Source organism: Acyrthosiphon pisum, chromosome A2 (genome assembly GCF_005508785.2).
Source record: "Acyrthosiphon pisum isolate AL4f chromosome A2, pea_aphid_22Mar2018_4r6ur, whole genome shotgun sequence".
NCBI lineage: Eukaryota > Metazoa > Arthropoda > Insecta > Hemiptera > Aphididae > Acyrthosiphon > Acyrthosiphon pisum.
In genome coordinates, this window is record NC_042495.1 from 97,846,848 (window position 1) to 97,859,780 (window position 12,933).

At 29.4% G+C, this 12,933-nt stretch overlaps 2 protein-coding genes across 4 annotated transcripts in view; both read right to left on the reverse strand.

The window, feature by feature from the left end:
• The window catches only part of Spz1-1 (spaetzle 1-1), an 11,024-nt gene extending 8,152 nt beyond the window's left edge, over positions 1-2,872 (reverse strand). Inside the window, 1 exon segment of the mRNA NM_001160117.1 lies at positions 2,538-2,872. Coding sequence (NP_001153589.1) covers positions 2,538-2,585 — 48 coding nt within the window. The 5' untranslated portion in view covers positions 2,586-2,872.
• Positions 2,873-9,722: 6,850 nt separating this feature from the next.
• The window catches only part of Spz1-2 (spaetzle 1-2), a 10,191-nt gene continuing 6,980 nt past the window's right edge, over positions 9,723-12,933 (reverse strand). For 2 of the 3 annotated variants that reach the window (XM_016807784.2, XM_029488882.1), the window contains exons 6-10: positions 11,079-11,345; positions 10,918-10,996; positions 10,752-10,802; positions 10,284-10,402; positions 9,855-10,226 (exon numbers count right to left, since the gene is read on the reverse strand). In XM_016807784.2, coding sequence (XP_016663273.1) covers positions 9,980-10,226; positions 10,284-10,402; positions 10,752-10,802; positions 10,918-10,996; positions 11,079-11,345 — 763 coding nt within the window. In that variant the 3' untranslated portion in view covers positions 9,855-9,979. Of the gene's footprint in view, positions 10,227-10,283; positions 10,403-10,751; positions 10,803-10,917; positions 10,997-11,078; positions 11,346-12,933 lie in introns of all 3 variants that reach the window. The other variant, NM_001160118.1, reaches the window with a different exon arrangement.

The following is a 12,933-nucleotide window of genomic DNA, read 5'->3' on the forward strand; positions in this document are numbered from 1 at the left end:
CCCCCCCCCCCCGCGCAAATCTTCAACGCTATTTGCGCCTATGTTTATAGATAAATATCATAAATTACGAGTGTAATAAGTCGGATCGGTTAATGACTAATAAACATAAACCTTGTTAACATGCTATCATAATATATTATAAGATATAAAGATGCGTCTGTACTGTAATTATTAATTAGTATTCTATAAACATTAAACATACACGATACCTATACACGCAACGCACGCCATGTCTATAATTTGGTTCTAAAAAATAAAAATATTATAAAGATAGATATAATTTGAACACGTAGTCAAAAGTTAGGTGCCTATACTCCGCGCGGAATAAGAACGTACCCGGGCGGCGGACCAAAACAGGTTTGCCGCGCGCAAGTCGGGCTATGACTATAACTATATTATGTTTATAACTATGACAAGGTTGCGGGGGGAACCGGTCGCCGCCTGCGCGACGAGGTACATTCTTATTCCGCGCCGAGTATACTATACGATTATTATTTACTACGTATTGGATATTATAGCCAGTGTTGGGCATAGATAACTAATAATTTATCTAGATAAAGATAAAGATAACTGTAATAATTTTTATCTAGATATAGATAAAGATAAAAATTAGTACATTTTTATCTAGATAAATATGAGATAATTTCATGTTTAATTTTGAAAATATTCAGGATACTTACTTGAGTCTACAGGTAAAAAGAAATGCATAATTTAAAATTTTTTAAAGCAGAGGACAGAGGTCGTACAGATCGGTTAAGCAATAACTGAAATACCGGGAATTCAAATAGGGTTTTATAAATATTAAATTGTTATAAATTACAATTATTATAATATTATTATGCTCGTGAGTCCAATATCCATGAATGTTGGTTTATTTTTGTCGGTTTAAAATAATAATTATTTTTTATACTTTGTACACAATTCTATGAAACGGGTATCAGCTAATGAGACCATCATCATTCGGCGGTGGTCGGTGGCCGGCGGGTAGCAGGGATAGATGTTTTTCCTTTTGCTATTATTAGTTGTTCTTACAACCTTACCTACTACATGCCCATTACATATTTCTATTTTTGGGTTTTCTCATTGTTTACGATGTAAAACACCAGACTAACAATGAATATTAATAAATATGAAAATCATGGTATTATAATGCATATTACTAAACGTATTTTCTATGTAATAGATGAAAAATAGAAAAATGTAAAAATAAAATAATAAAAATATTTTAAATTTTCAAATTTTTTTTTAGTTCATTTACATAAGTTATCTAGATAAATACTCATAGATAACTAGAATTTTATCTAGATGAAGATAAAGATAACTGAGTAGAAATTTATCTAGATAAGATAAAAGATAAATAATTTTTATCTAGATATTTCCCAACACTGATTATAGCACATCAAGTTAAATAAACATTTTTTGTAGATTTAAATATAAGTTTTAATTAAAACGAACTAGGTACGAAGTTAGGTCATACATTTAAATACCAATTGGCAAATAGGTACTTATGTCAATAAAATTATATTATACATCATCGACTAGTACGCCTACCTATAATAGTTTAAACGTGTGTATTCATTAAACAGAATAGGACTCAGTGCTCCAATTTTTTTTTTACTTGGACGGAGGGACGGTACAAACTAATGTCCGAAATAATTATTATTAAAATGTGGATTAATTATAACATCACCCTGTGTTTTGCCTATACATAGACATATAGTCAATAGTTCATAGATCATATACGAGTATAATATCTGTGCCTTAGATAATATTATTATTTAAGGCACAGATACTGATGACGTGTGCTATAGTACTATCTTAAATCGTGTTCCGAATGAAATTTTATCAGTTTCAATTATGGTTATTATCTATCGGTGCTTTTGAATTTTTAAATTTTTTTATATTTATCAAAATACGCATGGTCTCTTTTGAATCAAAAACAATCATTTTTAATTTTGTTATATTGAATAAACAGGTAGATTATTATTAATTTTTTTTCTACTGTAACAATGTAAGATGTAGGTATTGCTATCAAAATATATTATACCTATTTGGAATTCAAAATGTATTGCTGAAAAGTGGTATTCAATATGTATGAAAGGCAGGAGCATGAGGGGTGTGGGGGGGCAAGGCCCCCACGGGTCTGTGTTGAGTAATTTTGCCCTTGGAACGCAGTTTTTAAATTGTTGGATTGAGCTCTTCTACTTAATTTTCCCCAATTCGAGCACTGAAATAGGTATATTATATTATTAATTTATAACAATAATTATGTTAGGTACTATAATATATTATAGTATATATTATACGTATCAAAAACATCCTAGCATATATTTAAACTTACTATATTATATTATGTAAAATAAATCTATGACACGCGTTTAAAATAACAATAATATAGTAAGTAAGTACCCATTTAATATTGAATCCTTAAATTAATAATATTATATATTGACGCACGCTACACGTACAATGGTAAAATCGTAAAACAACGAAACCAATAAATAATTCATGTTATTCGTATAAAAATATTTCATTACCGTGCTAATGAGAGCCAGTATAATCATCATCAACGGCCATTTGGTCATTTTGTCAGGGTTTTCACATCCACGTAAATTTACATATAGTTTATACCTACAATGGACAAACCGGGAACCAATTCGGACGTTTCGGAACCAATTCGGATACACCGTATCTATTATAATACTACAAACAGTTAAATATCTACTCAAAAGTTATAAAATGTTTTGTAATTTGTTCGACGGATTGTAGTAACGATTGATCGATATATGCGTAAACGTAAATTTTATATTATAATATTAAAATTATCGATGCACACGGACACAGCCAGTCGGCTTGACTGCTATTTAAGCACTGCCATGACTAGTAGACATGACACCAGGCGTCTGGGCACGATAGTTGATCGTCGATGGTACTCTTGCAGTTCAATTGAGCAGTTGGGCGGCTACGGCTACCTACAACTACAATATCTAATAATATCTAATTTCAAACAAATAGTTACAAAGTTATTTATGACTATATATAACTATAAAAGCAGGTATTTAAAGTATGGACGAGTGAACCAATATTTTTTGGTGGCAGGGTATCACCGTATCACCTATACCTATTCCGCAGTTCACTATAACCTTATACAGTGTGATTCTTTTATTATGAAACACTCATTATTTCAGAAAGTATTAATGTTTTTGAAAATATTTTTTTACCTAGTTTCAGGTTGATTAAAAATTATATTTTTAAGTATTTTTATCCTTATAATTTTTTAGTTTATTACTTTTTTGAATAAGAGTTTTAATTTCATATTCCAAAGCAGAAGTATTTTGATTCATTATAATCGAATTTAGGGCGAATAGTTTATGAGTTTTAAAGTTTTGATGGGTGGAGATGAGTGGTACGGGGTTACCCCGCAAAATGTTTGTCCACTACTCCGCTTGACTAAACTTTAATTACTTATAACTCATAAGCTTCTGGTCAGAGGTTCTAAATTTAATTTTTATGTATCAAATACTTAGGAAATATTCTAAGAGCCACCCTGTATACGGGTAATGAGTTATAAAGATAACTTATAACCTTAGTCGTATTAAGATGGTGGTGAGGCATAAAGCAAACCAGCCAATAAAAAATAATAATTTATTATCTGTTAAAATGTTGTAAGCTATCTAATTATCGGATGATAGGAATAACAAACAGTGTACTTAAGTCAGAGTCCATAGGATATCTGACTATTAAAAATAATATTTTTTTTTTCAAATCACTTAACCCCAAGGCCTGATTTAGGCATTTTGTGGCCTTAGGCAAAGTAAAAAACGTGGCCCCTTGTCAACAGTAGCGTTTATACCCCCCCTCCACCATCGAGTTGTATAAAACAAAATAATAATTTATATCAATTTAGTATTTACTTAAAAATGTTCACAATAGTATATTGTGTGACAAGGGCGGGAAGTGAGCCACACATACTATTTTTTGTCACGCCCCTGCGTTCATGGAAAAGGTTATGCAGGGATCTATGCAACAATTATAGACTATTCTACAAAATATGTTTAAATGTGTTATAAATTAAGTTTATTTAAGGAAATTATGTCATTAAAGGAAATTAACAGTGAAGGTTGGACACACTGGTCGACCTGAGACGGGCCCTACCGTTGTGATTTCATTAATAAAAGTCAGTTATAAACCGAACGTTGTTGTATTGTGTCGTCACCTCTACCCGCTTAATTAGTGTTTTAACAAATGTTAATGCGTTATGCAAGGAGGTTATACTATAAATTTAAGGTGTAACCAAAAGTTTATGTTTTGGAAGGACCGTGATAGGTATACATTTTAGTTTCTAGTTGTGCAGGGGATACGCGCCCGGTGGCCGGCACTTTTGGGGATTTCCTCTTTTTCGCCCGCTGGACGGAAAATGGTTGCTTTCCAACGCTTCAACCGTGGTCGAAAACCAAACTTTCGGTGCAGGCGTAAAAAAAACATAATTATAATGTTATACTTTTTATATCTCTACAGGCTACAGATTTCGTGTGCCTATTATTTATTAAATAAAAGCAAATTCATTTATTATGTCATCGAAGTTTAAAGAAGATGTAAGATCGCTTTCTATTGATAGTAAACCTAAGTTATCAATTCTTTCTTATTAAAAATATACTTTTATTTATTTTTATTTACATTTTATGCTGATAAGGATTAATTATTAATTATTTTTGAAATATTATATGTTTCTTATATTTATTTTATACGGTGAAAGTAGTACTCTAAAAAAATAATGTTCATAAAAATCCGAGGCCCTCTAATAACGGAGGCCATAGACAGTTGCCTATCCTGCCTTATGGTAAATATGGCCCTGCTTAAACCTATATTTATATAGTGATAAAGTGATTTATCGGACAAACGTAATTGCGCCCAACGACGGAAGGAAATTGGAAACAAACGCACTTTACCGTGCGTCTCGCGAATTAAATTTTTTTTTAAAAGACGTATTTTCAACGCTCATTTTAAACTCTTTGATTGTTTTTGCGGAAATCATTATTAAAGAAGTTATGGGTCTAAAATAAAGTACAGTTTCCGAAAAAAAGAAGACCGCGGTGTGTTTGGCACTTACTTGGTTAGTTCCATTGCTAATCTCCGGAAACAAAAAACATCTCCGATTTACTATGAAAAACAATGTCGAAAAATAACTTTAAATAACGCCACAAAAAAAGGGCGGTGGTAAACTCTCCCGATTTTTAAAACTAGTAAACTCTCCCGATGGTATAATTTCCCTAGTCAACTTTATGTTTAACTAAAGGTAATGAGTAAACTCTCCCGGGTCAATATTATGTTTACCTATAGGAAATGTGTAAACTTTCCCGAGTTGTTTTAAATGTTATTGCTACAACATTGCAGAGATTGTGATTATCGTTTTAAATTTTATATTCTAAATACTCACAGCAACATTGATTATTATTATTATATAATTGACTTTTTTTGTGAATCATCCTGTATAATACAATATTATTCATTAGTATTATTTTACATTGTATGCTTTCTTAATAAACATTGTATTTTACTTCATTATAAATTGTATAACTATTATCATATTATTACCATTACCTATCAATTTGTTTTATCCTAATATCTAAGTCCCTAGGAACCATAAAAGGATTATGTTACATAGATTTCCCAAAGAGGTAAGTATACAGAAAAAGTGGATTTTATTTTCAAAAACTTAAAGTTGATTATGTACCATCTGTAAAAGCGGTATTTTTCACGTTCATTGTAATAATATGTGTTTTTTGTTTATAAATTATATTGTCATTTTTTTATAATATTCCAATTTATATAATATATATAATTTATATAATTTATATAATCCAATTTATATAATATTCCAATCTGCTTAATTTCTGAAGCCACATATTTCTTACTTACCACTATTGGCGATTGAAATTGATAAGTTGTAACGGGGACGCTGTGAATCATTTATAATATGATATTTTACATGTTCCCCGTTACAGATCCACCTCCCACCGGCCTGATAATTGATAAGCTTTCAATCGCCAATAACATTATGCGAAAAAATTGAAATTGTCAATGTGGAAGACGTTATTAGTCATTCCGATGGGGGCCCCATACTCCCCTAGCTTAGTAGTACTGAAGTAGACCCGGAAGAGTTTACATGTCATTAAAATCAGGAGAGTCTACAATTGCCCCAAAAATGCATCAATCACCATGAGTATTTTTATCATAACTTTAATAGTTTCCACAAGATAACTCAAACAGTTTCAAAATCAGCGTTCAAAAATCCGTCTTTCAAATAACGTTTTTAATATTTATTTATTTAACGGACGTTAGTCCAATTTACATAATAGGTACATACGTACTATATAGTGTATAAATAAGATTAAAAAAAATGATTAATATTAAAGATAGGTACATATGTACAAGATAACATGTTAAATTAATTATACAATAAAGAGAAATAAAGATAAAATATAAAAGTTTATAATAATAAGTATTAAGATATTAAGTGATAGAGAAAAAAAAATCTAAATTATTGACTGAATTTCCACTAGCAAATAAAATATTTATTGGGTACAATATATTATAATATATTATTAATTTTATAATATTATCATTACCTAATGATGTTTTATTGTCTGAGCAAATTAAATATATATTCATGTTTAAACTTTAAATGTATACCTACTTTAAGTATTACCTACTCTATCCGTATCAATATGACCCAACTGAATTACCTACAGTCGGGTCTCGATAATCCGAAGGAGATTAGGGAAAGGGGTTGTTCGGATTAGCGATTTGTTCGGATTACCTATGGCTTAAAAAAAAACATAAATTTTATTGTAATTTAAATTATGAAATTTTATTTTTATCTGTATTAATCGTGTAAAAACTCGTAATTTCAAAAGACAATGAATATATAAAAATATTAATATAATTATGGGTATAATTATGAACCTTACTGTTTAAAATATTGATTTATTTTTTTTTTGTACACTGGTTTCTATTATGGATTGGTATGCCTTGTCCCTCAAAGATAATTCTCAAGCCCGTTCGGATTACCACGTCTTTCGGATTAGCCTGTGTTCGGATTATCGAGACCCGACTGTACTTATATTATTTTCCAATAAAATTTATTTGTATTTTGTTAAGGATATCTGCAGCAGCTTATATTCATTTAAATCATACAAAAGTTGCACACAAGTTGACCATACAATACATTTCTATAAAAAACCTTCAAAGTCCAATTAGATGTAGTTATGTGTTTCTTTTTCTCATCAATACTAAATTTCTATATCACTGTTTCCATATATATTTTCGGTTTTATCAAATAAACAAATGAAGTAAAACTACCTATATCAATCTGACATTTAACATAAATAGAAAATAACGAATTTTATAATAGGAAAATACATTGAGAAACTTATTTCAGTGACATGTGGACTATAGTGGACTTAATACAATTCGTCATACACGATACTGTTGATACAAATTTGAATATTTTCAGCACTCGCATACTTGCCGAATGTATAATTTGTATTTGATTTAGAAAGTGTTGATCATAGATGGTTTGCATATTATTTATAAAAAAAATCAGGTAAGTGGATGTCGCTCTACTATACAGTAGGTTACAAGTGGGTCAATATATATATAATGGATTGTATTAAACTTGAATTCAATGATATAATAATATTATATTATAATTTTGTATTCGTTTCTATGGTGATAAACGAAGCGTTAGAAATTAAAATCCCATTTTTAGTGGTTTTTTGTAATTTGTCGGTGGTTTTTCCCGTGGCATAAAATAACTATTGAGAAAATCGAAAAATTATCTGTTTAAAGTACCATCTTGATCCAATTTGATAAAAGATAAGATAGGTACTATGTGTTAAAATCGAAGCACTCTTTCAGGTCAACATTTTGTATACAGGATAAAAAAAATAAACACACTATTGTAAAACCACTATAGCTTCCTCACACTACTCAGAATCTAAAATATATTGAATGATACATTGCATTGTATTATTTTCGTTTTTCATCGTTATTCATTGTTATGGTTGTACAATTCAAAATTGAAAGAAAAATTCAGTATCCAATAATATGCAAACAATGGAAATTCGACATTTAGATATTTTGAAAATATTCCTTAATAAATTATAATAATCACCATATATTAGTATCGATTAGGTAATAAAATATGTTTGCTGAGTCAAACAGCTTGAAAATGTAACACGCAAGGTAACTCATAAGTTGTTATACGCTTAACAGTTAAAAAAAACATTGATGATAGATAACAATGACTTTTTTTTATAATCATTTGAAGTTCAAATTTTAACAAAATTCATCAAAATCACGAAAATTTGCAAATTTTTGTTACGTAAAATGTGTAAATTTCATAAAAATTTTGAAAAGTCTGCATGAAATGGTTTAGAGGTACGCGTGGTTGCCTTATATGTTTTTACGTAGTCTGCCCAAATATTTTTAAATATACTTTGGAGCCACTGTCTGCATATACCATATACATTATACATTCATACCTGCATCAAAATACATTGTTCTTGAAATAAATATACACCTTTTTTCATTTTGATGTAAAAATAAAATAAACCTGTAATTTTTTTATTCTGATAAAATATAGTCTTTGCGTTGGAAATAGTAAGTATATTGCGTGGAAAAGGCGGGAAGCGAGCTATTTCAGTCACGGGACACATTTCACCCAAGCCTCACACGAGCCACACATACTATTTTTTGTGACGCCTCTGCTTTCATCGATCACGATGAAAAGGTGATGCAGAGATCTATGCAACAACCAGACTATTGCAAAAACAATACATCATGAAGGAAACGATTTGGTTTAATTTATTTTAAACGTCATGCAAGGACGCAAGGAGATTATAATAATATGTATGTATATAAGATTTAACCGGAACCTTATGTTTTGTAATGAGTAATGACCGTGGTATAGATTACAGTGTCAGGTTGTGCAGGGGATATGCGTTCCCAGCACATTTGCGGGTTTTCATTGTGCCGCCCGATGGATAGTAAAAGGATGCTTTATTGCTTTCCAACGTTTCAACCGTCATTAAAAACTAAACTTTCGCCGCAGGCATGACAAAAATATATTTTATATCTTAAATCTTTTTTGTCACACCTGCATCGAAAGTTTGGTTTTCGATAGCGGTTGAATCGTTGGAAAGCGTCCTTTTTCGTAAAGTGGGAATCCCTAATAGGTGCCAGGTGCAGGTTAAGTGGAAATCGTCAAAAGAGCTGGGCGCACATACCAAGCGCGTATCCCCTGCACAACCAGATAGTGAAATCTATACCACGGTCCTTACAAAACATACACTTTTGGTTACACCTTATATTCATATTATTATTAAATGTTTTATTGTGCTTGGTTTTAGTTTATTGATTTTTTTAACATAATTTAAGATATAGTTTATGGTAATTTCCAATGTTTCAGTGTACCTATTTAAAAAGTTTACCAGACATTGTGAATACAAGAATGCAACGTCGCAATCCTCCAAAAGAGCGTACTATAAAACTTGATTATTTGATAGATTTACATAATTACAATGAAAAATGGCTAATGGAGAAATATTTTAATCTCCTATGTTCATTATTGGTGATAGATGTTAACAAAGACTTATCTGACAACCAGCTTGTAGATATATATACAACTTATGAAAATAGAATATTGGGAAAAATACCAATTTTACATTGTAATAAGTTTCTATTATAAGTGATATCATGTGTCACACAAATAATTCTTATAAAAATTAATGCATAAGTTATACGTTAATTTCTAATAAATATAATTTATATTAATTTGTGTCTAAAAAAAAATGTTAGTTATATCAACCAAATGTTTAATAAAGAGTACACATATTTACACATTGTTACGAAATTACATTATATCATTTTACAGATTAAAATATACTTTATATTTTGTGTATGTATCTTAACCTTTTTAATTGTTGTTGTATTTGTTTTTTTTTGAAGTTTCCGATCGATTCTGATTAAACCTTGTTAATAGATCTGCATCTGGACTAATACTATACATGCACTCACAACATGATGGTATTTTAAAACTTTCATAATATACTTCTTTAGAATCTTTAATGGCAACCATTTTTTTATAGATATATTTTTGTACACAAATTGATGTGTATCCAAGTGGTAAAAGATTATTAAATTTGCAGTTCTTTCCAGCATCTCTACACAAATAATTTAATTAATTCAAACTCTTGTAAATTCTTAAATTTGATACTTACATACATTTCTCCACTCGAATCCCTTGTCTAAAACTTGGATCGTCATTATTTGGGTCTTGTATAATATAACGCCATTCATTGTTTTTTGTAACACCTGCTTCCGGAAATATTACATCTTCCTAGAAAATATTTTTTAATAAATCAAAATAAAATAAAAAATATTTCTTACATGAATTACCTATATGTATTATGTTATGATGAAAGCCTAAAATATACCAAGAGTTCCAAGCCTAAAAGGCTTACAGTATTGACCGTCGAAAATTCTAGCAAAATATATTAATATACAAACTGTCCTACACTTCTTAAAAATATTTATTTCAATTTCCAAATCACTTCCATGCTCTCACTATGTATAGTTGTATATTTTATACCATACTTTTTAACATTTAAATTACATCACTGCATTTATAATATTTATAAAATTTATAATATCTTAAGGCACATTAATATTAGTTGATGAGTACTTACTTTTGATTCACAAAATGTTTCAAGATTACTATTGGATATTCTTGTCTGTATCTAAAGTATAAATGCATTTGTATAATTAACAATCTCAATAGGTATCATTATTATTTGGAATGATATTATTACACTAAATTTGTAATATATTGTATACAATATTAAGGTTACTTACTTCATTAGTTACAGTATCTGTTCCAAAATAAGAAGGTGACATATATTTGCTGGTTCTAAAAAGATCGGATAAATCTTTTCTATTAATGAAAAAATAAACAATTTAAGTAGGTACATTAGTTTTTCGGCATTTTTTTAAAAATTATTTTATTTAATGTTTACCTTGGATAATTATCAACTTTGACACAAAAAGTTTCGTTCAATGAACATTTTTCGATTACTTGTGGATCTGGTATAAATTTGTTGATTGAAACTGTTGGATTTGGAAAAACAATTGGTGACATTTTTGTTTTAGATAATTTTCCACCGGCGCTGGGTTGCTTATTGGTATTATTGGTTGTATTTTCATTTGTAAATAATGATTTGGTCAAGTTTGCTGGTGGTAAATCTCTTACATTTATATTTTTAATATTAATAACAGGTTCAACTCTAAAAATAAGGAAATTATAAAGAGCAATGAATTTACAAATACAATTTAGGTTTAATACATATTTTAATCGTATAGGGTCATAATGGTAAAGTTGTCACCTTTATTTGCTTTATTTATTTTACTTAATGATTAGTCCTTAAGTCACAGCCATAGAGTTACTTTATGGTTACAGCCTACATTAAAGCGCCTCCTAATAAATATCATCGACCACAATTCATCAGTACTCAATGTAAAACAGATAGGTGTGCATAGTGAATCAGCCCAAATTACAAAACTATTAAGATCATTTTGGAGCTTCTAGAAATCAATTAGTCATCTAAATTCTAAACTGTAATTTGGATGACTAATTAGTAGGTATATTAAGAAATATTTTCATGTTAACAGCCAAAGTATATATTAAATATATTCGATATAGCCATATAGGTAGGTAATTACTAATTAGTAAAATAATACTAGATCCATCACATGATATATTTTATATTTTTGCAAATTATTTTAATAATTCAGCAACTACTCTTTCAAATTTTGATTTATATATATATCAATTATTTTAAAAAGATCATCTATTTACAATTTACAGTAAAAAGGAACACAGGACTAATATCACGTTTTCACAATATTTATTAAGTTCCTACTTTACTTTCATTAACTTATAAGTTATACTGTGTCCCCTACTCTAAAGATTCGTTTTTAACTGCGGCTTATGAACATTTTGAAAATTGCACTGGTGGAAGTTATATTCCAAACTTATACAGGGTGATTCTTTTATCATTGAACACTCATTATTTCAAAAAGTGTAAACTTTTTTGAAAATATTTTTTTACATAGTTTCAAGTCGCTTATAAAACAACGTTTTTCTTAAAAAATTATATTTTTAAATATTTTTTATCCTTATAATTTTTTAAGTTATTACTTTTTTGAATGACAACATTGGGTTTTAATTTTATATTCCAAATCAGAATATTTTTCTTAGTATTTTGATACATAAAAATTGAATTTCGGGTGAGTAGTTTATGATGGTACGGGGTTACCCCGCGAAATGTTTTTCCGCTTCACCGCTCATCTAAACTTTGAATATTTATAACTCATAAACTACTCGCCTACTACTCGTTCAATGATAAAAGAATCACCCGGTATATATACGGTTGGAAACTGCCACACTGAGTAGTATAAAATATAAATTATTTATAAATGATTCACCTATATTGATAAATACTAATATCAAAACTTTCAAAAATGTTGAATTCATATTGTTCCATTATTATTTTTGGCCGTTTTGATTATGCGTATATTTCTACCTTCCTTTTTCATCAACTTGTCAAGGTATGCACCAGGTAGGTAGATATTAGGTATAACACTGGCAACTGTACCTAGTTGCCATCACAATGACTATAACAACGCAACGTACAGAATATTTTCTATATCGTGATGTCCTTAAGAGGACGTCGTACCCGCATGTGTTGTCTCCGTCTTACAAACGTACGACATAGCAAATTTTCGTTCGCTAGTTTCAATAGGGTGCTGTCATTTTTGATTTTAGAGTGAATTGACCTATTATCAAACTTTTAGGTAACAACATTATCTGTG